Here is a 23,919-nt window from a genome sequence, read left to right as displayed (position 1 = left end):
TTAACTGATAATGGTGCTTGAAGTGTGCTCACCATGCTGCTGTTGAGGAGGCTGGGAAAGTTAATGGTGGGGTGGTCAGTGTCAGCACATGTGACTGAGAGTGGCTCTGCTGAGGGGTCTCGCAAAGATAATTCTGAAGTATACGTATAGGATTCGCTTTTCTTAACACAAGTTGTGGTTAGAAGAGTATTTGTCACTTTCTGTGTTTCATTGGATTCATATGTTTCTAGAAGTTAGTTGGCTTGGAGAAAAGCTGATATGCGTAGAGCCTGAAGGACGAGTTGTTATAGCTGGATTGTGCTTCTGTGGTGCTTAACCTGTGAACTCAGCACAGGTAGTGCCAGGCACCTGGGTGCCCTGTGCCAAGGAGAAGCGTCGTATTTCTGTTTGTTTGCACATGCAGGTGTAACACGTTGTCCTTGTTCAGTGTGATGGTTGGGTGCTCAGCAGCTCTTGGCAGCACAGTGACACCGGTTACATTAGGGTATTTAAAACTGAGATCTCAGGGGAAAAGTAAAACTGGTCATTACTAATAATAATTGCCTTCACAGCGAGAACTGAAAGAATATTTCTAAATTTACTTCAGTCTATTTTTATAGCTCCTCAAAATAGATAAATCATATGCTTTGTATATGACTAGTGGTTTACCCTTTTCCTTACAGTTCGAGAGAAGCAGAGATTGTTCTGAATATGTTTATCTTCTGTTTCAGATTTGTGGCTGATTGTTCACATGTGTCCGGGGGGAGATGAAGTGCATTGGATCCTGCACAGTTTGGCTTTGCATGGCAGTCATCCTGCTCCTCCCTGCTTCTACTGCTGTGGCTGTCAGTGACCAGACAGGTAGTCCTATTTTTCTTTCACGTCACTGCCCAAAGGCATAAATTCTGATACTTAGCCTGTAGACAAATAAGAACAATACATGGGAAATTAAATACAAACAAACAAATCTAGAAAAGATTTTTTTTTTTTTAAATAATTTTTTGTGACAACGTATAAATTTGAAGCAGTTCACAAGCAGTCTTTCTGTTTCAGATGCTTGAAAGATTCACATTTGGAAGCAGTTGTACTTCGTAAGAGTTGTTTTTTTTTACTTCTTCTTTTTTTTTTTTTTTAAATTAACTTACTATAGAAAGCAAGATTCTAAATCAGGGCTTGCAAAACTTATATGGACAAAATCATGTGGCTTTATTGTAGATAAGTGGTTACACTGATCTAAACAACCTAATGCTCATGTTAACCTAGCCTAAAGTTAATCCTCAAATCATGTCATGTGCTTCATAGACATACAGTGAGACAAGATCTTGTACCTAAGAAAGGGAACAGTGGGAAAGAAGAATATAATTAAATTGTTTACTGTAAAAGCTGTTGCCCATCTTCTGCAAATACTCTCATGCTTCTCCACTTTCCTCTCTCTCTCTCACTGTCTACATTATCTTGTTCTGCTACACTCGTGCTTCACCACACTTGGTGAAGCGTCAAATTCTGTTTGAAAAGCATGTTGTGTGTGGAATTGTCAGTTTTCTAGAAGTGCTCAGCATAACATATACCTTAACTTTCTAGAATTTTCCTTCAGTTATTGGAAAGGAGAATGTATTAGTTACTATTTAGACTGAGATTAAAAGTTACTGTTTCTTTTGCAGAAGATGAAATGTATTTGTAGTAATGCTGGTGGAAGATAATAGGATCTGTATATACACAGTAGCTTTGTATCTCTGCAACACCTTTGAAACTCATGCCCCAATAATGTAAAAGTCAGTTTCTAGCATAATAATCACATTATTTCTCCAGTAAACAATAAATACTACCACTCATTCAACTATTAAATGTAATGTGTAGGATTTGGACTCCAGTGATGCATTGTGAAGAATCTGAATATAACTTTAACTTATATTCACTTTTTGTGTTAGAGTCACTTTTTGCCTTCTGTGTTTAGGGCAGCAAAGCTAAATTCTTCAGCAGTAAGTTATTCTTAACCCCTGAAAGAGAGTGAGAATGGCCACATGATTATCCTCTTTGATCATATGGAAGAGTCAAAATAGGTTGTCTTCTCTTTTGTTGCTACCTAGTGCATTACAGAAGGGAAGTTTTACATAAGAGTAGAAGAAAATGAGAGCACAATGCTCCCTAATGATGTAAATAGATACATTCGCAACATTTTTTTCTAATGAAAAGATATCTCAGGAAAAAGTAAGCCCTTCATACAAGTTGTGACAGATAAGCTGAACCACTTGTGAACAGTAAATCTGAACTAGGTTCTAAGTTTGTTTTTGTAAAGCTAGAAGGGAGGTGGAAATTTAGCCTAACCTGGTGGCTAGAAATTGATAAAGCATAGGTCCAATAAAACTTCACTGATGTGAAGAAGAGGGGGTGAACCTCTCCTGAGAACAACTAAATGTGTACAACTGAGAGAGGCTTCTGCAGGATGAGGTGATACGTGCAGATGGTGAAGAATAACGAGTAGATAGCTGCCAGCATGTGTGTGTCTGCCAACAGCAGGGAATAAACTTTGAGTGAAGCTTTAAGGTGATAACAGGAAAAAGACTTCGGTAGAGGCTGAAAAGTGTAGAAAACATACAGAATGAAATGTAAGTTACAGACCAGAAAGCAGAAGATGAGAAAGAACAGCCTTTGCAAAGCCAGTGGTAAAGGGTGCTGGTGCATTTGCTAATTGTTGTTAAATCTGCATCATTCAGTGGAACTCAGTATTTTGTGTTGCAAAACTCTTTTGAGTCCTACAAATTGGTTGTGTGCATATTTGAAGAAGAGAGAAATATCGGGTCTCCTCTATTTCTTAATTTCACTCATCAACCAACTCTTGGGCCTTCATTCTCTCCCATGTACCAGTTCTGAATGGATTTGCTTCTGTCCTTCAGGACCTGCCCAGGTTTCTTCTTTTTCCTGCAGTGTATGCATAACGTTTGTTTCTCACTAGGCTAATGTGAATGTTTTTTTCTTTTCTGGCAAAGCTCATTTAGATAGATATTTGGATTATTGTGTTTGTATTCTAAAATTTCTTTCTGGATCATCCTGAATCTAATAGATAGTCTTCAGAATGAGGAAAAACTAACCTTGATTTGAAGAGAGGGAAAAAAATAAGTACATTTATGGAAGGAAAACTCCTGCAAGAGAAAGGATCAATTTGTATATACACGTAGGAAAGAGACTGCTGAGAAGGCATTCTGAATCTACTGTGGGACTTGTTGATTTGATACTTTGTTGAATAAATACTAGTATTGGAAAAAACATCAGAGCGGGTCTTCTTCAAGTGGTTCTCCTTAGGCTCTAAGCAAGGATTTCTGTCAGTTTTCACTTTTCAGAAGCTTTGGTGTGCTAATCATTCATCAGAAGGAAGCACTTAATACATTCCAATGATAGAATATGGTGAACTGAAGGTAAAGGATTCCACAGTCTGATTTGTTAACTGACTTCAGGAGTATTTTCATAACATAAAGTTTTTGTTGTTGGGAGTTCTTGGCTTGAGCTCTTCTTGGAATGACACATGAAGTTCTAATCTGATCATTCCTAAATGCTCCATATTGAGAATATTAATGCTCTGTCTCATTCCCAGATCATTGCTGCTTTTTCAGCTTTCTTTTATAATCAATCCTTTTTAAAGTCACTTGGTAACCCATGAAAAATGTAGCATAAATAAAGTCTTGGGACTGCCAGTCATGGTGAATTTCCATTGCCTTTTGACATGGAATGTGTTGTCAAATCTATTGGCTCTAGATCATAATTTCAGATAGGCAATTTAACCCAAATACAGTGAATGGTTTCAGGCATGCAAATTGGTTCAGCTTTTCAGTTTTCATATTTTAGTGCAGCTAGATAATTCTTAAAATCAAGATAAAGTCTCTGTAGTCACTCTCATATGAAATGTGTTCATATTCTTAATACCATGAGTGTTTAAACTCTTAGACTGAATGTTTAAAGTTTGATTCACAACCTATTGTCAGCGTTGCAGAGTTTAAATGACTATGCCACCCTTGGACTCCTTAATTCATGGGTAGATAGCAAGCTTTCTTTGGCAGTGAAGAAGGAGCTTTAAGTATCAGGAAGGATATGGCTCCTGAAAGCCTGCACACTGTGGAAAGACTCTTCAGCTAGTGAGTAAGTAGTACAGAGAAACTGAAACCATAAAGGGAAACAACTACACATTCCCTCAGAGAAAAGCCTGTACACTAGATCAGCCCATTTATTCATGGAAAGCAAGAGAAAGGAAAAATAACTCCTGTAGCCAAGATATCCGCCTAAATATAGCCTTGTTTTTCTACTACCTTCAGTTCCACATGAAAGAATAGTTTTCCAAGGTGTAGTTTAGGCATCCTAATACTTGAATTCAGATTTCTTAATTCCTGCTACCAAAGCCGTGATGCTATTTACATAAGTGTCTAAATAGTCACCAGGACTTGGACTTCTTTCCTGTATCAATAAAATTATATATTCAGTCTCTCGTCCTCTTCCCACCTTTGGTTTTATTAATATTTCTATTGTCACACAATTAAGTAGTAAGTGGCTTACAGTATAGAAAGAGAAGGAAAAAAATGACATTTCATTTTCTGATAGAGCTTTATGTAAGGCTGAATGTATGTAAGCTAATTGGGGCTTCTGCTGCTAGGCCACATTTATTTGAACAGTTCTGCTTTCTGATAGAAACATCAGTGCCCTCAGAATGTGCATGTACGTGGTGTTAGCAGCTGAAAACTTCACTTGAACATGAACTTTAGAGGTGTTTACCTGCTAGGTTAATCATAAAGTGAATCTAGATATTTCAGATTACTCCTGACTTAGGGAAACAAGAGTGCCTATTGGAAGCTACAGTTCCTAGTCAGATGTGCATGCTTTCTGTCAGTGTGAGTGTGAAGCATGTACCAGAGTCTCCAGTGTCCCAGTTTTCATAGAAATCAGTGTTCGGCGTGGGACCCAGGGGGAAGCTATCCTGAGCTTCAGCAAGGGCTCTGGTTATAGGATGTTACAGAAGAGAAATGTGGATGTAACCCCGTTACTCTGAACTTAGGTGTGTGGTTTTTTGTTTTTTTTTTTTTTTGTATGAAGCTGTTAGAAAAATGTTTTCCTTGTTAGCTTCTCAGTGGAGAAAAAGACGATCACAATAATTTGTGATAGGCCTGCCTGACCCACACAGATACGTGTTTTTGAATTGATTATGTTGATTTTTATAATAACTTTCTATGTAGACTTCAGTGATTTCTAAGAATGAAAGTCTGCAATTTATTGTATGGAAAGATCTTGTTAATTTATAGGTATGTTAACTTCAACTTCAGTTTCACCATTCTCATAGTATGAATTGTGGGCTTATCCATATAAGCTCAGTTCTATCACATGTGGAGGAGTCTGCTGTATAAATCTAAGCTTGTTATTTTTACTACTACATTAGTTTTGCACTCATGTATTATAATGGAGGTGGTAGTTGTGTGTGGTTTGTATGCCTGATAAGGCACATTCTTTTTCTTTCCTAAATGCCTTCATGTGAATCTTCTAATTCAGTAACCCACAGGCTGAATGTGTAAACTGACTGCTTTGTCTCAGGCCAAAGAATTTAAGAGTCTGCCAGCAGTACTAAAAATCTTGGAAGAGACTAACTTTTTGACTGCACAAACTATAGAAAGAATTTTCATCAATCTATAGCAATTACAGTTATGAGTTTTGATATGGAGAGCTTTCTGGATTATTTTTTAATATTTTATGACTTTGTCTTAACTCTGGTGAAATAGTATTAGGCAAAAAGAGTGTACCAGCAGCATAAACAGGAAGAAAAATGATAGTAACTCTTTCAGTTTTTCTGAGGATATGGAAAACAACCAAATAAATAACATTTGCATGGCCTGTCTATGGACTGTTATGAAACTGATAAAAATAGGTCCACAGTCCAGTCTGTGGCATGTAAGGAATCATTGCTATCATCTGGATAACAGAAATTAAGGCTTTTATTCTTTATTTGGAGTTGTAGGAAAGTGGCTGGTGGGAATAAAATAAATTCCGCATCCCTCATGAAAGTTAACAGTGGAGGAAAAAGAGCACATTTTATAGCAGTTTGAAGTAAAATCTAAAACAGGTTGTATCTGGCTGCTTTTCTTGTAAATACTGTAGAGTAATTCAGCTGAAAACAGAATCTTCCTACAGTCTTCATGTTAACTTAAAAAAATAAAACAAACAAACAAAAAAAACCCTCATCAAGATGGTTATTAGAGTATGCATGCTACTCTGCCTTCAGCCATAAGAGGCTTTCTTTACACCAACATGCTTATTGTAGCTATACTTCTATAAATCTACAGGAACAATGTTCATAGCTCTAGAGTATCTATGGATGAAAAATATTAGCTTAATAATCTTTATGAATGATTGAAATATCAGATTTGTATATTGCGGAGTATTTAAGGTGAACCTGTTTTGGTACTGTTAGCGTGTGTATAGTAAGTGGTGTATTCAGATTGCTATGTTAGTATGTAATTCCAGTGAATGCATTTCACACTACATAAAGCTCCCCCCAGTCCAAGAGTGATGAAAGATTTCATTTCAGTTTCTGAGATTTTGGCATTAATATTTTTAATGCTTCTGCGTCCTTTGCTTGGGGAAGGGAATTTATGATGGGAGTTACAGTTATTTTCAACATGTATGTTTCTTATTTCTCGTAAAATTTTCTTCATATGTGTATGTATATCTATATAAGTAAAATGCTTAGTTCTGTAAGTACATATAAGCACAAAGGAAGAAAAGAATAAATTGCCTTATTGCCTTTGAAATAAATCAAATTATAGGTGATGTTTCTTGTAGATTGTAGTGTAGACATCAAGGATGTGGTATCAAGTGGCACTTGATTCATCTTGCATAAAATGTCTTCATGGAGATCTGAGCTTAATAAGCATATCGGCCAAATCCTGTTTGTTTCATGGTTAGAATTTAGTTGTGTTGTTTAAAAAGCTTGAAGAAAAAGTCCTGTTTTTGACTCATACATTAAAGGAATGTTTCTTTGTATTTGCTTCTTAAAAGTGTGTATTCCACTGAATATTAAAAAAAAAAAACCTCTTTGAGCAAATTGAATGCAGTATAATAACACATTGTTTATTCTAAGCATTTGGCTGGAGATAACCTTAGAATTTACCATGTTCCAGATTTATAGAACATTGTTTGTTTACCTAAATACTTTGGTTCAGACTTAATCCCCTGCAAAGCTGCTTAATTTTCAACCACTTTTTTCAAAGCCTAAATGTTGCTTGCATTGTTCATTATATGATATGCTCATATCCTTGTTAATCCACATTTTGAAATTAATGTTCACTGAAGTAACAATTGATTATTGCCATGGTAATTGTGCATTTATTCTTTACTGTTGCATGTTTCTCGATTGAGAAAATATTACAATGAAAAAGAATTTTTCTAATGATATAACCAGGAGGAAACAACTACAACAGCAACAAGAACTTAGTTGTTTCTACTTTTATATGTTAGTGAGGATGGAAAGAGCTTAGTAAGAACTTTGTATTTTACTTCTGCTGCTGTCATTCATGACAGCATGAGCATCAATCCTAAACAGCTGAATTAAAACAGGGTAAAATTTATGTCTGCTTATATTAATGGAAGTATGCATGAAATCTGAAATATTACTACTGTCATTTGAATTTTGTAATTTATGTTCTATGTTCAAAAGATAAAGGAACCAGGTAATCTTTCTTGTTACTGTGACTGTCACTGTCATGGTGGTTTGTTCTGATTCATTTTTATTTGATAGAATTTTATGATTTTAAATTGTGTTCTCTTCAAGGTTCTGGGTGTCCTTTAATGAAAACAGCTATTCATCATCTCAAACAAATCAACAGAGACAGTCTTGATGTTTCAGGTAAATGGTTTCAGTTAATATCAAGAGCAAAATACCTTAATACATTGACTAGGAGTGGAAATAAAGATAGTTTCTAATGCTGCTGGCTTAAAAAACATCATACAACTTGTTATCATCATGCTCCAAACACAGCTGTTGTTAGGAAAGTGATATTAAAGTTGGAAACTATTGGTTGAAGTTCTATAGACACGCTTAGTTCCATTTTCTTTTTTTCCTAATGGTCTTTGTTAATGGCAGTGCAAATAATAAAAGGAAATAACTGATCATTTATCAGGTAGCAAAGTTAGTTTCAACTGCTGTGTGAATTTTGCAGTGATAGTTTCTTCTGTTGATTGAAACAAAAAGAAACTAAATCAGTGTATCATACTTTGCAGGGTTTGATCTCACAGAAAGCTTTTCTTTGCGACAAACGTCTTGTGGAGGGGTAAAAGTCTGTTTTAAACTGGGAAGCGCTCCTCTCATCAGAGAAACAAAGTAAGTAAGGTATTGCTTTCATCCTAGAGTCTTTAATAGATGGAGCTCAAAGTGGGTACTACTTATGATCTGGAACACTAAGCAATATATCCAAGGATACCACAGAAAGATAAGTATGTCAATTTTTAGGCATTTGCATCCATTATAGCTTTTATTTTGGGAAGCAGTCTGATTCAGAAGTTTCCTTTTCTGAAAACCAGAAGTATCTAGTAGAGAGTCAATTGGAAGTGTATTGTTCTCAACCTGTGATTCGAATGCAGAAAACTCTACTGTTTATACTTAAAGGTGACAAAACCAAAAGAAACAGATAAGTTTCATAGTATGACATGAAGTGTTTACTAGTCTTCCCTTTATGAAATTCAATGCTTGCAGGGTTAAAATGAGTCACTGTTTCCTTAAGCGCTGTTTTTATAGTTGTGTCCTTTCAGTGACTGTTACATCTTTCCTTTGTTCACCAACAAAATGGCTGGTACTCAGTGTAGAGGTGAAACTTGGTAGTGTGCTATTCTGACACAGGATGAAAGGCTGAAGCTGCATGAAAAGTCAAAAGGAAGGTGCAGAGGGACAAGGTACAAAGGTACAATGGAACTGGAAAGACTTAAGATTTCGCTGGGGCAAGGAAATGGTGAGATACAGTTAGAAATGTAGTTTCAAGTTCCACATCCTTGGACAGTGGAGAGAAAGAGAATCTTTTCAGAGCTTTGTGGTTGTGATGTGCTCTGAGTCATGGTACTGCAGTTTCAGTACAGTGTGTTCCTGTGATAATGTGGGAAGCAACTGTGTTGAGTACTGGGTATTCTCTGGTGCAAGAGTTCTGACTCTTGGCTGTGTAAGAAAAAGTACACCCGAGCCCTCAGAATTCCCCTTTGGTTGGATCCTGGGAAAAGTGATGTGAGCACCAGAAGATCAGGAACTGAAAGAGAAAGTCAAAAGAAGAATTGGAGAGGCCCAGACACTAAAGTAATCCTCGGGAGTGAAGAATGGTTAAAGAAATATAACTTTTTTTTTTTTTTCTTGTTTACTATAGTCATTTTTTTATTTTTTAGGTATTGGATTCTGTAAATATTAAATTTGTGGGTTGTGTAATTCTTTAAAATTATACCATAACTGCATTTTCTAGTATATTTTGTTTTCTATTGAAAGAAAAATGACTACAAAAAATTGGTGCAGACAGAGCTCTATTCTAATTAGCATCTTCCTCTCTTCCAGATTTTTATAGATTTATTTTGGGACTATTATTTGAGATAAAAATAAGAATATAGAAAAGTAGAAAATCAAGACAGTAACAGAAAATTTGGGACAATTTTTCTTCTTTAGAAATAGGAAATTGAGTAGAGCTAAGTGTATAATCAAAAATACATAATGCAAGCTGATTTTTTTTTAATGAAATTCCAGGAAAATAACAAAATTGGAATAAAAGAAAATAAAAATTAAGAGAATGGATTAAAGAAATTTATTTTTAATTCATATTATTTTTTGGGGGAAAGTCATTTCTAAGAGTTTGATATTTTTGAAGCTGTCCAATCCATGATGTTAAGACTGAAAAACGTGAAGTTCTTTACTCGCTATTATTAATAAGCCTGAATACCGATGTCTGTGTTATTTTATTTCATCCTTCAAAAGCAATTATTAATGAAAGCAATGAAAAAATGGTGAAGTCATATTATGGTTGATAGCTGCTGCTTAGCAAAGCCTTAACTCCCAGAAGTTGGAAGGAAATACGCTAGAAAGCAAGAATGCTTCTATTTTTGCTTTCCTTATGAGTGGGAGAGAAATTTAACAGATTATTTTTTGTTGTTGTTTATCTGTTCATCTTTTTGACAGTAAGATGACTCTTTGCGACGGAAGTAGGGAAAATGGAAATGTCTAGTTTTCCTTTATTTCCCAAGTACCAATGTCCCAAAATTCTTTGTTCCCTGCCCAACTTAAAGGAATGCCTGGAGGGCAGGTGGTTTGGCCTTACTACTTTTTATTGTGCTTCTCATATTCCTCTTCCTCTCCATTGTTTTATTCTGTATATATATTTTGAGAAAAACTGAAGTGGAAGTCTTTCCTTTCCCCTAAAAATCAGTATCCAATAGATGCTTCAGCTGGATGAAGCTGAAATGATAACTGGAAGTTGGATGAAGCCGAAATGAACATAAGTGTTGATGTTTGAATGTAGTTAGACTGAAAAACAATATTGCGTTACTGATGCTAATAATACACGACATGAGCTATTCTGCCAGCTCCCTTGGAATGACACCTTTTATACAAATTACTTTGAACAAAAAATAAAAGAGCTGAAGTGTTTTAACATTGCTGAAAATATTACAGAATTTGCACTAAATCTTATTTCTTAACTGCACAGCCTTGCTTTTGCTTTTTCAAACCTGTTCTCAGAGGGAAATGCATTTCATAATTAAGAATTTACTTTTTTATTTAAAATGTTGTATATGTAACAGCTTTTTGTTACTGAGATAAGAATTCAGACCTTTTTTAAGTATTTCTTCATAGTACTTCTGATTATATTCTGAACTTAGACATTGTTTTATTGTTGTTTTTTTTTAAATAAGGGCATATGGCAGTTAGGAGTACAAAGTCAGTCTTTGACATTGTGGGTTTACCAAGAAGCAAGAACTTAAATACCTGGTCATAATTTTATAATTTACTTTATCTCAGATATCCATGTCCAATATCTTCAAGCATATTATTTTATTTAAATCCTCTCCTGGTTCTGTTCAGATTGTGTAGCTCCAGGGCAGTTGTGTTATTAGATGCTCAGAGTTTTTTAGGACCGTTCTGTCTCAGAAAATATGTTAGTAGACGTGGTGTGCAGTAAGTAGCAGGGCAGTGTTTGTTATCCATCTTGCAGGAAACTCAGAGTATCTGATTAAGCTGACTAGCAAGTATCAAGTAACTTGGTATGTCTCCTCTTGCATTTCATTCATTCAGTCGTAGTGTGGGTAATAGAAAGCTATGCTGTGCCATTTTTCTTGTATGATGCCATTTTAATTTTTTCTCAATGGATCTGGAGTAGTGTTGCACCTATTTATATGTTGTAAATAACTTACAATGAAGTGTCAGCTTGAGAAAACGATTATGTCTATTTATGCTGAATTTTAGTTTAATTTCTTTATCTTTTCTGGAAAGGAAATTCTGTTCGTGTTTTGCCTTGAGGTAGGAGGTGAATAATTTTTTTATGCTCCATATATGTAACTAATTCTAATCTGTGAATATTTTCAGTATGAGTGACTTTTTAATTAAAATACTGTTAGTTATATATTGTTATTGTTATGTGAACATTAGTACGCATCATTACTTCATTCAGGAATATGTGAGCCTCTGAATCCTAAAGAAATTAACTCTAAAATACAGAAATGCAAACAATCTAGTTATTCAATAATAATGATACTAAATATTTTAATTTCATTTCAATACATACATTATGGAGTCACATTTTGTTAGCTAGAGGTTAATGTATGCTGCCTATGCACTGTATGTTAGCTTGTCTTTGTGCCCACTGACAGCCATGCAAGGTTCTATGCAGATAGCAACTCACAGATTTGCTGGCAATATTCAGGACTTCTGAGGTGAGGCCTCTTAGACTGGGCTTTGCTGTTTAGTTGTCTCCGAGTAATAAGCGAGATGCTGAGGTAGTTTCACTGTCATTCTCTGAAAGTGCTTCAGGTGTTGGTTGTGCCCACTGGGCTTGCTGGTGGGCCCATTCTTTCTGCTCTGCAATTTCTGTCCAAAGCCAAAAAGGGAAATAGTAAATTGCTTTCATCTGAGTTTCAGAATATTTTTAAGATGGGTTTCACTTGCTTATGAAATCTTAACGGTGTCATTGTTTTCTTATTTTATATTTTGGTTTGATTAAATCATATTAATTTACTGATGTGATTGCAAGAGCTGGCTGATAGAATGTTCTCAGATTTACAGCAATTTAATTACTCATGACTTTTTTAGGAATCCTTCCACATTTGGTCTAAAATAATGAAAAGATCTTGGATTTTGACTGTATTTGGACCACTGAGTGCTGTCAGCACTGCTGTCACTTATTGCTGCTGAAAGAGCAGTGACTGCAGCTTGCGCTGTGTTTCAGACAAAGTATTTTCACCCTTTAGTGATGTCTTGTTACCAAGCGCAGAAGTACTGTTACCACTTTCGTCAGTCCTCTCCAGGCTAAAAACAGAAATTAATGATAGAAGAGTATCTATGAATGTGTTTTGTTTGGTTTCGATGGAAACTTTTAAAATTGCAGTATCTGTAATACAGAGTTAAATTTCCTGAACCCAGCTGGCATGTAGCAAGTCAGTTTCTGTGCTCACTTGTAGAAGCCTTTTTATAGCTAGCACTTTGCTCCCAAAGGCACTTATCTCTGAGTGGCTGCCTGAACAAGCGAGTGGCAGCCCTGCATCCTATAGTGGGGTTGGAACTGTGGATGTTCTTTAAGGTTCCTTCCAACCCAAGCTGTTCTGTGATTCTATGACTTCCTTCTCCAAAAAAAAAAAAAAAAAGCCTGGTGATTCACAATAGAATTTAGCCATCAGTGAACATGTACATGGGTATGACTTCTGATTTGCTTTGTATTGCGTGTATTTTGGTTCTGCCATCTTCTTGAAAAATATTAATATCTATGTATATATATATGTATATATGTACACTACTTTTAAGTATATATTTCTTAAATATGATACAGATTGGTTAGCTATGCAGTTTGACAGTTTTTAAAAGGTTTCATCAAACATTTCTATAATAATCCAGTTAAGCATTAGAATGGCGATGAGATGGCACCTCTGTTTGGTAGCAGTAATTATAGCTATGCTAACTAGCTTTTATCTGTACTTATTTGAAGTCCTGTTAGCCTTCAGGCTATTTAAATATTAAATAGCTGTTTAAGAAAAGCCACCTCTCCCTTCCCTATATCGTGTATTTATTTGGGATCATTAGAGCTGTTTGAGCCAACAATGCTAAGATTGCAATGTCTGGTATTTTGGTTGTAGGGTATTTTCAAGAAAAGGGCCTTGTCTCTGGAATTTGCTACCCAAGTGTGGGAGCCTGAATTTAGTATCAATCCTGATGCTTTCTTTGGGTCTTCCAAAATAGTGGATCAGAAGCTGTGGTGACATAACTTTTTTTTTTTTTCCCCTCCAATTCTGCTTAAGGGTACTGAAATAATATATTTTGTATCTATTTCTAGAAACATGAAAACTTACTGCATTTTATAAATTGAATTGAACAATTGAAAAAAACATATTGGAGCTTTTCCTATCATATAAACACCAGTTCCTTCTTTTCATATCTAAGCAGAAAACTGTTGCCTCTTGAGATGAAAAAAGATAGGACTGTGCTTCTTTTAAAGAGCAATAACGCACTGTCTTTCCTTTTTCTCCATATTTGGGCTTGTACCTGACAATTTACAAGATCTCTGCCAACAGCTTTAAAAAATAACAATAAAAAAACCCCAAAGCTAAATTTCAGACACTAATTGATTTTAAATGCTGAGCTGAGTTTGAATTATATAATTTAACATGTGATTTGTTATGCAGGAAGAGTCAGGAAAGCAAAAGTAAAGACAGATACAAGCAAAGGAGAAGAATATAGACAAAAGTATTTAATACTTACATTAAAAGCAGATTGTGAAGGAACAAAGATCAGCAAAAACTATTTTAATTATACCACTGACTGTAGAAAATCTGAATTTTTTAACCTTTTGCAAATTCCGCAGGCAGAAGAGCATCTTACCGGGTGAGTTAGTAAGGCAATGTTGGATGAGGCAGACTGTTCTGATTGGATTTTTTGTGTGTTTTTTTTTTGTCTGTGTGTTGTTTTGTTTTGTTTTGGTTTTTGGGGTTTTTTTTTTGTTTGTTTGTTTGATTGTTTTTAAATCTCCCAGCAATGTTTTCATGCCAGAAAGCTCTCAGAGATCAAGGGAAGGAGTCTTTGGAAAATGTGGATCTCAAGGGGATTTGTCCGTAATGTGTGTACTGGGGACCAACAAGTATTTTTTTTGTGGATCCACACGACTTATGTGCTTCACAGTTTAGGATGAAACTTCAGATAAGCAATAAGGAAACCACAGAAGCTCTGAAGGACCAAATAGCCAAAGCAGTTTAATTTCCTTACATGAAAAGCTTTCCTTAATTTGAAAAACATGTATTTCAGTTTGAATTAGTGTTACATATTTTTTTTTCCTCCTAAGATCTGTCTGGCCAAGATTATTTGCCAGAAAAAAAACTTAGTTCATCTTTACGGTGCTTCTCTTCTGCTCTCGGCCTTCTCTTACTTCTTCTACACCAGGATCAGTCACACTGGTCCGTGAGGCCACTGGCTGTCACAGTGGCTGTGAGATCTCAGTCAGTCACAGGGGAAGGAGTGGGAATGCAGTGCTGGAGAGGGGCACGCAGGGACTCCATGCAACTCCTGCTCTCAGCAGCCTGCGGTTAGTTTAAGCAAATTCTGAAATTGTATCTTCCAATGAATGGTTTAATCTGCTCTGTAGAAAACAACTCTGCTCTATTTTTCTGTTTTAAAAGAAACAAAACTGTTGTATCCAAGCAATTTTACTTTTCCTATACACTTCTGTATGGAATTCTGCTTTATTTTCAGCTGCTATGAGTGCTGAAACTGCGTTTAATGTTCCTTATTGGATCAGATAGAGAAGATTAAAGCATACTGTCATAGATGCAATTGCTAGACAGAGTTATTGTGGTATTAGTTTTCAGATTCAACAAAAGCAATTTACCTGGACACTTCTGCATGATCTTTGTTCAAAAAATTGGATGCAGTTTAACTTACTGGTGTGTTAGCTAAAGAGAACCTTAAGTGAAGCCTTACTGTGGGGAACTCTTGAAAGAGTTCATCTTTTTCTCCCTGCTAGATAAGTTGACTTGTAAAGCCTTTGTGATATTGCTTTGTGTTTTGTTTTTTCCTTTGGATTTTTTTTTTTTTTTTTTAAAACAATTTCCGAAGTCTAGGGCCAGGTAATAGTATGAACTAATAAAGAGGCTGTAGACTAAGTATAAAGAGAACTGAGATTGATAGGAATTCCAGTAAGAATAATCTAAGACCAAAAATACAGTTGCAAAATTAATATAATTCAAAGTTTTGTTGGCACCAAGAATAAATACTGGCATGCACAGCAATGTTACAAGCAACCATGCAAAACTGAATGAAATATACTACCTATAATGCATGCAGCTGATGATAGATTATTTCTCCTTTATGTTGTGTGATAGAAGTAGAGATTGAAAGATAATTTATTAGTTTGGCTGATCGTACTGAGAGAATTCAAGTGCCTTTGTCAAATGCATATAATTTCTTCAGCAGAAGCAGTGGTGCCATGTGCTTCATAAGCCATTTATCAGCAGACTGAAAAAAAAAAAGCCTGTAATAAATCAGAGCTTATTCTGTGGCTTTTGTGATTTAACGCTTTGAGAAATGTAGTTTGCATAAGCTACGCTGTCAGGCATTTCTCACAGTGACTTAAATTGTACCTACAAAAAGATATTTGTGCTGATACAGCTGTGTCTACACTGGTGCTTTGGAGTTTAAAGATGTCATAAAAAGTATCATCCGCTTCCCCCACCTCACTCCTCGATTTTTAGCTTTCCTATCTAAAAATAGTTTATGGGCTCTTGTAAAGTTCCCTGGTGCATTTTATCATTATGCTGATTTTCATTTATTTCCAGTTGCTTGTGAAAGACTTTTGCCCTCTAGCATTTCTGTCTGCTTAGTTTTTTGCAGTTTCTAATCATAAAACAGACAGATGAAGATAAATAACCAAATATTTACAAATACTATTTTAATTTTGCGTGAACTCTATGATTGATGCCATGGATTTTTCACTTGGAGAGCTGGGTATCAACTGGAGTTTAATTGTACAGAATCCTTTGCAGCCTTGGGTTAGTTTTGAGAAGTGGCCATGTAGATAGCATCTCCACTTGCCCTACTTCTGTGTTACAGAATCTGTCTTCATCTCTAAGTAAGCACTTCAGAAGGTTAAATGAGTATCAATTTAAACTGATCTATGAACCTAAATAAAAAAGGAAATATAGCCGGTATACATATCCATGTATAAATGTATGGACACATAGACAGGCTTGAGCAGTGGGGCTGGGTGAACTTCCTGAGGTTCAACAAGTCCGAATACAAGCTCTTGCATCTGAGTCAAGGCAACCCTCACTAGCAGTACAAGCTGGGGGGTGAAAGGATTGAGCACAGCCCTGCCAATAAAAGGCCTGGGGGTACTGGTGGATGGGAAGCTGGACATGAGTCAGCAGCATGCCCTTGCAGCCCAGAAAGCCAACCATATCCTGGGCTGCATCAAAAGCAGTGTGGCCAGAAGGGCAAGGGGGTGATCCTGCTCATCTACTCTGCTCTCGTGGCACCCCACCTGGAGTACTGCATCCAGACGTGGAGTCCTCAGTACAGGAGAGACATGGACCTGGTGGAGCGCATCCAGAGGAAGGATGCAAAAATGATCCAAGGGATGGAACGTCTCTCCTACTAGGACATGCTGAGAAAGCTGGGGCTGTTCAGCCTGGAGAAGTCTCTGAGGTGACCTAATACCAGCCTTTCAGTATCTAAAGGGGAGCTAGATAGAGGACAGACTCTTCATTCAGGAACTGTGGTGATAGAACAAGGATAAATGGTTTCAAGATTAAAGAGGGTAGGTTTAGGTTGGATATGAGGAAAAAATCTTTTACAGTGAGGATGATGGGGCCCACGAACAGGTTTCCCAGAGATGTGGTGGATGCCGCATCCCTGGAGATTTTCAAGGCAAGGCTGGATCAGGCCCCGGGCAACCTGATCTAGCTGCGGTGTCCCTGTTTATTGCAGGGGAGTTGAACTAGACAGCCTTTTAGGGTCCCTTCTCACTCTAAGAATTGTATGATTCTATGATATGCTCCTGGTGAATATTATAAAAGGAATTGCTGGTCAAAATGTGAAGTGAGAAGTATAAGAAGTGTACTTCCAGGTCCAACCTTGTACTTGGGCGTTTGTCATGCTGGATGTACTTTTGCTGGAGTGTAGCACCTGCAATTGCTGCATTAAGTTATTGATGTGGAAGATAGACATTTAGCAGCTGACATCTGCAGGATTGATAATGTTTTCATACTTCCTGGGTAAAGGTACTACATGGAAACAAATCTTTCGTGGAAAGTAGCTTTTTTTTTTTTTTTTTTTTTTTTTTTTTTTTTTTTTTTTTAATAGTATGGAAGTCTGGTTAGTTACTGGGAACTGACAATGTGGACAGCATGTGATAAAGGTGGTAGCTCATAAGAATTATCATGTGGTCAGAGACATTGGTAGAATATACACCAGAATAGGACCAAAATGATACAATGTAGGGGTAGTTCAGTAATGAAATTGCATGTGATTAATGTCTGAAAATGTTAAATACAAGAAATGCTATCAGACAATTGTTTTTACTCAAAAAGGGACAGAGGGGGCATTTTTACTCAAAAAGGGGCATGGTTTCTTATTTTTCTTAAGTTAACTCTCTTTTCGCAGAAGTTTCTCTACATTTAGGAAATGTTAAATGACTGTATTAGTGTGTGAAAGCAGGCTATGCTGCCAGGAAATTACATAAGCTTAAGACTGATTTGTTGTGAAAATATTAAGAGGAATACAAAAAACACTTTGTGATTAAAGATAGCTGATATGATTTCGTGGAAAGTCATGACTCATTAACTGGTTGGAGTTCTTGATAGTTCTGGAGAGTTACAACGCAGCCTTACTTCATTGCTTCAGTTCTCACTGCTGATATGAATCCACATAATAAGTAACATTACATTATTTTTTCAACAGTATCCTACTGGTTATTATCGCAATTAATTGCAACTTCTGTGAATAGTTTGATTTTTGTTCTCATGCAGTCATAGAATGATTTGAATTGGAAGAGACATTAAAGACAATCCAGTTCCAGTCCCCCCTGCCATGGGCAGGGTTACCAACAGCTAGATCAGGCTGCCCAGGGTCCCATGTATCCTGGCCTTGAACACCTCCAGGGATGGAGCATCCACAACTTTGCTGGGCAGCCTGTGCCAGGACCTCAGAGCTCTCTGCCTCCAAGTAGGGAATTTATTCTTAACATCTGCCTTTCCTATCTTTTAAAGCTAATCCCCCTTGTCCTATTAGTATCAGACTGTGTAAAAAAAAAATCACTCTCCATTCTGCTTGTGGGCTTCTCTTAAGTATAAATACGTACAGAAGTAAATGTGTATTTCAGTTGTAGACTATGCTGTTAGAAATATCTTTTTTTTTTTTTTTTTTTTTTTTACATGAAGAATACAGATTCTCATTACGTTGGATACTTAATTACTCAAGTGATTCAATCATGATAATACTGATATTATTTTGTCATAAAACTACGAGCAAGGTATTTCCTTTTTAAAATTAGGAAAACATTATTGAAAATGCTTATATGCAATAGTTTTTTACTCTGTGAAATATCAGTGATATTTTCTTTACTGTTGTAAGTCTTTAACAGTTTAGACTGTGGTTTGTAGTAAATAATTAAGTGTTTATGGGATTTTAATCAACAGTAAAGATTTCAATATCGTCCTTCTATTAAAAAAAATAAATTAGCTTTTATTTTAGTTCTGTTAACTTCACACAGATGTGGCACAGATGATTCAATATGAAATAAAGCTACAGTTAATAGAATAACATGCATAGTTTTAATAAAAGGTTTTTTTTGCAGACTGGAGCCTGCACTGTTTTGAGACGTTTGTAAATACACAGTATCTCAAACTTATTTGGATATAAGGCATCTGGCCTGTGTCCCCAGTCTGAGAAGGGCTCTGTTCTTTCTATGCGTGTTTGGTGCTGGCTTTTCTTAATGTGATGATTAAGAAAAACCTAAATAAAGGAGAGAGCGAACCTGCTTCATTTATCCACAGTCACCACTGGGTGAAGTCTCCTTTCAACACTTCTGTGTCAGGTCTAATGCAAGACCCTGTCACTGTTTAAGCTTTTTTGTTTTTTTTCCTAGTCCTTTAAAGAGAATACCTGGCCATTTCCCAGCTGGGTCAGATGGTCCCAGGGTTGGCAAGTCGCGAGTCCACAGCCCATCCGTTAAACATAGTTATGACTCAGCAGATAGTAATGCAATGTTGATTTTATTGAGCTTGATATGTTTTAACCCCATTTAATCTGCAAGGTGCTAAAATCTCATTGTTACAGAAAGTGTGAGTTGTAGGACAAATTGTATGTACTTTATGTTGGTGGTTGTTATTTTTAATTTATTTGACTTCAATCAGAGTCCTGGGACTTCAGAGAAGTATTCATCTCCAGTTTATTAAAATTCTGTTAGGTCTTTCTATGTGATGCAGATTTATTATTGATTTTAATTTTCATATTCATTCAGTTAAATCCATGAATATTACTGTTTTTTACAGACTGTAAAAAAACAACTCATTATTTATCCTTCAAATTATAAGCTGAACACTAGGCTTAAATATTCATAGACTAGACATGTTGTATGTAGGGGGTGTTAAAGCAAAGGCATGTTCTGTCTCTGTACCTTCACACTTGCAGCTGACAGAGCTACTTATTTCGGGTCAGTCCTCTGGTATCTGGTATCATTAACCTTTCCTATTCCAATCTCTTCTGTTGGTAATATAATCTTCACCCCTTACACTTTCTTTTCTGGGGAGAATTCTGATGGACAGGCGTATCCATCTCAAACAATGTCATAGGCTGCAGTATCTTCAGTGTTGCCTGTGTCTTTTCAAAAACGCTTTAGCTGCTTGCGGCTGCAGCCTGGACTTAATTTATTAGTAGGCATTACTGAGTGCTGAGGAGGAGGATAGTTATCCAAGACATTATTTGAAGTGGTTAGGAAAAAGAACATCCTTTGCTTTCACTCAGCTTAATTCCACACATAATTCCTTTTAGCTCTCCCTTTCGACCACCAACCAACATATTATGTTCACTGTGATCACCACCCACGGTTTTCATGTTATTGATCCTAGCCTGTGAGATGCTTTGTCTTCTCTCCTCTCCCCAGGTTGTCTAGGACCTGGCAGCATGTACTAGAAAAGGAAGGGGTGAACCTATTTCAAATGTAATCAGTAACTCACTTCACTAGAACTTATTCCACTGATTCTCTGCTAAAAACTAGCACAAGTTTGGGATGGAAGTGAGAGAGACTAAACAGCTAGAAATTGAGAGTTATAAAGAAACAACATCTTTAGGTTGGATAGCACAAGGTCATGCAGAAATATGAGGTAGCTCTCACAGTGCTAGCATGTGAATGCTAGGTACAATGCAAGGTTCTCAGAGTGAGGCTCTTCTTGAGCAGATTAACCCAAGGAAACTAGAAACACCTTTCTATTTCTGTGATCCAGAGATACTAGAATCAGTATCTCTAGATACCAGTATCTCTAGATACCAATGCAAATATCTGTACAGTGCTGGTATATTGGCTGTGAAAATATTCAAGGAAAAATGGATGGTTAGCTTTCTATCTCCTGTAGTGAAAAATATATCCAGGCCAAGGAAAAAGGAGCATTGTTCCTTTTTTCCATACTCTACTCCAGCGTATGATGTGCATCATCTGTTCAGCTTCAGTGTGAGAAGCACATAACAATGCATGCAGAAAATTTTTTGCTGCCAGTTGACTCTCAGAGGTTATAGTAATTATTATTTTTTGTGACATCTTCAGAGGGTTTCTTGCTCAGCTGAATAACTGAAGTCCTCCGTAGATAATCATATTTAACATAAAGAAGTTAATCTCTCATTCAATTCAAAGACTGCCAAGTAATAGACTTTTTTAATAACTATATCTGTTATCTTTGTTCCATTTCTGGGAGTAAACTAGAAAGACTAAATTAGCACAGAATCCATCTAGGTAATAGACAGTTCATTACATTTCTTCAAATTCAACCATTCATATTTTCCTTGAGAAACAAAATCTTTATTCAGTTTTTGTGTATTACTTGCAAAAACTTTGTCAGGCTCTCTGTGCTTCTCTTATAGACGCTATCAGTTTACTAATGTGGCTCCAAAAAAGGAAAGCACTTAAGATTTCTGAGACATTCGTACTGGACAAAATACTGTGCTCCTATGTATGAACCAGTTAGAATTTTTTTTTTTTTCCAACATTTAGCTACAGAAAGGAAAGAAGAATGAGATGTATACCTAACAAGAACATTATTCCTGACAGGTGATGATAAGAGTGCAAAAGAACAGTTTTCTGTTGAATTATTTTATATTTTCTATGTGGCTTCACAATGGTAGGGAGATGGATGCTGGTACTGGAGGAATCTCTACGTAACTTTTTAAATTTTGATATGTGAACAATTTAGCATCTTTGGGTTACAGGGAAATGTTTCATGAAAGGGCATTTTGTGTTTGTAAAATTACTGTCAAGACTCTAAAAGTGTAGGATGCATGTAACTTCTTAATGAAACTTCCTTGTGAGAAGGGGCAGGTGGAACTGAAGATATAAATTGCTGATGCATCAGTATCAGCTCTAGGGGTGTCACCACACTTCCGCAGCTATGAGCACATATATGTGAGGCATTGGGATGGAAAAACAAACTGGAACAACAGAGTGGGTTTGGTTGCTTTCTGCTACCAACATTAGAAAGTCCCTGCATGTTTCTCTGTCACTAAGTGATGCTGACAGATTGAAAGCCAGTCCGATTTGAGAGCACGAGGCAGAGGGATACCAGAAAAAGTCATGTAATTGCATGAGTAGGAGAAAGCAGATTTTGGGGAATTTTCAATTCCTCAGACACCAACATCAGTATGTTTATTTGTCTCTGATCATATCCCAAGAAAAATAGTCAGTATGAGACCTGAGCAAATCATATACATTGACTATAGTCTTTCTGAATCACAAGTAACTATGCTGTTCGAGGTTGTATTAGCTCAAAAGTGTCTAGAGAAATATCTCGATGCCTGCACAAAATATGTTTCCTTTACTGGCTTTGCACATTAGATGACAACTTACTGCAATATATGCACTGGATCCACTCTGTTGCGTTGGTTTTTTTTGAGTCTATGCCAGTGCAGACTTCAGGCTATGAGGTCTTCTGAGTAAAATTTTAGCTTGCTCAACTAGTCAGGCTCCGGCTTTCATCATTTACCTTCTTCATCTCTCATCACCATGTTCACTAGTTGTCATTCTTTGTCACCTTGTGTTCCTCTAACACAGAGAGATGTTTACTGCTGATTAGAGCAGCCTAATTTAGTGTGCAGCATTCAAAAGGTGTAATATTTTTGAAATGGAAACATGCTGTTTGAAAAAAATTATTGTGTAGTTTCTGAACGTATTTAATCATATTTTTAATTTCTTAATATTTATTAATAAGATGTTATATTTGTTATATGGGGTAAGTTTTGTTTTCCAGATAAAAGGAAAGGTTATTGTATTACTCTCAGACCTATTTGATTCTTGAAACATATATCCAAAGTGAACAAGGCAAATGTATTTATAACTACATTAGAAGTATTGAAAATTGCTTTCCACAAGACTGCAAAAGACAAAATGTTGGTTTGAATAATCTCAAATCGTTATCAGTCTGCAAAATTCTAGTTGGGAAAATGAGGAAAAAAAGAAGTTGCATTTTGCATTTTCACTGTTACAAGTCTGTAGCTATTACTACTTCTGGATGTTTTTCCAGACAAATTGAAATGTTGAAAAATTGATCAAACTTGAAAGCAGACGTAGTTAGCATGAGTTCTTTAAAATCACTGGAAGAGAAACTTTTGACTCTACTAGAAGTTGGTAGTTCATATAAATAAGGTTACAGAATACTGCTGGAAAGACTAGGGAAAACCTTTTCTGATTAGGACTAATAGGTCTTCTATTTCTGTTTCAAACTTTTTTTTCCCCCTTATTTAAATGTCCTTCAAAATTTCCTTAATAACAACATGGACTTTCAGCAAAATAAATTAATAAATCTAAACCACTTGTGTTTTAGAAATAGCAGTTGATCTACCTGTTCAGAAGACAGAAACAGAAACATGATAAAGTTTATAAAATTTTACGTCAATATCTTTTCTAAGTGTAAAAATAATTTGCAGCTTTGCATTCAGTGCTACGTTTTCTGAGTGGGTTGTTCTCTGCCTAAGTAATTAATAACTCTTAAGCTGTCTGAATAGTTTCCCTTAAGTTGCATCATATAACGTGTCATATGAAAACAACTTGAGGCCTAATGTAACATGAAACTGTACAGTGCATCTTAGTGTGATTTGAGGAAGATGGATGGGAGGGAAATTGTTTCTTATTTTTGGTGACAAACAGCTGTTCTTAACTTTTATTTCTGAAGAATTTATAATACCCTTTATAGGCAGAAATAGGTAAATTTTTTAGGCAGTTATTTCCAATTTCCACTTTCTGTTGTATAGTGAAGTTAGGCAAGAAAATGTGAATCAGGAATGTAGCAATTTGATATAAAAATACTGAGAATAATACGGATTTTTAAAAATTGGATTACTTTGCTTTTTTCTTCATAACTGATCTCAGCTTGAGTTCCTTTAGTGAACACAAAAAGGTTAAGACTTCAAAATCTGAGAGAACGTAGTGCTACATAAGTCATCACCCATGATAGGAAAGTTAAACTAACTCCTTGAGCTCTGGTCTCCAAATT

The 23,919-nt window shown here is 36.0% G+C and overlaps 1 protein-coding gene across 1 annotated transcript in view; it reads left to right on the top strand.

Moving 5' to 3' along the window:
* Window positions 1–746: 746 nt before the first annotated feature.
* The window catches only part of COL19A1 (collagen type XIX alpha 1 chain), a gene marked incomplete at both ends in the record, with an annotated part of 178,160 nt that continues 154,987 nt past the window's right edge, over window positions 747–23,919 (top strand). Inside the window, 3 exons of the mRNA XM_079550583.1 lie at window positions 747–840; window positions 7,781–7,855; window positions 8,230–8,329. Coding sequence (XP_079406709.1) covers window positions 747–840; window positions 7,781–7,855; window positions 8,230–8,329 — 269 coding nt within the window. The remainder of the gene's footprint in view (window positions 841–7,780; window positions 7,856–8,229; window positions 8,330–23,919) is intronic.

The sequence above is a fragment of the Tetrao urogallus genome (assembly GCF_951394365.1).
Source record: "Tetrao urogallus genome assembly, chromosome: 2".
NCBI lineage: Eukaryota > Metazoa > Chordata > Aves > Galliformes > Phasianidae > Tetrao > Tetrao urogallus.
The sequence above is the reverse complement of the archived record's forward strand: the minus strand, read 5'-3'. Positions and strand labels throughout refer to the sequence as shown.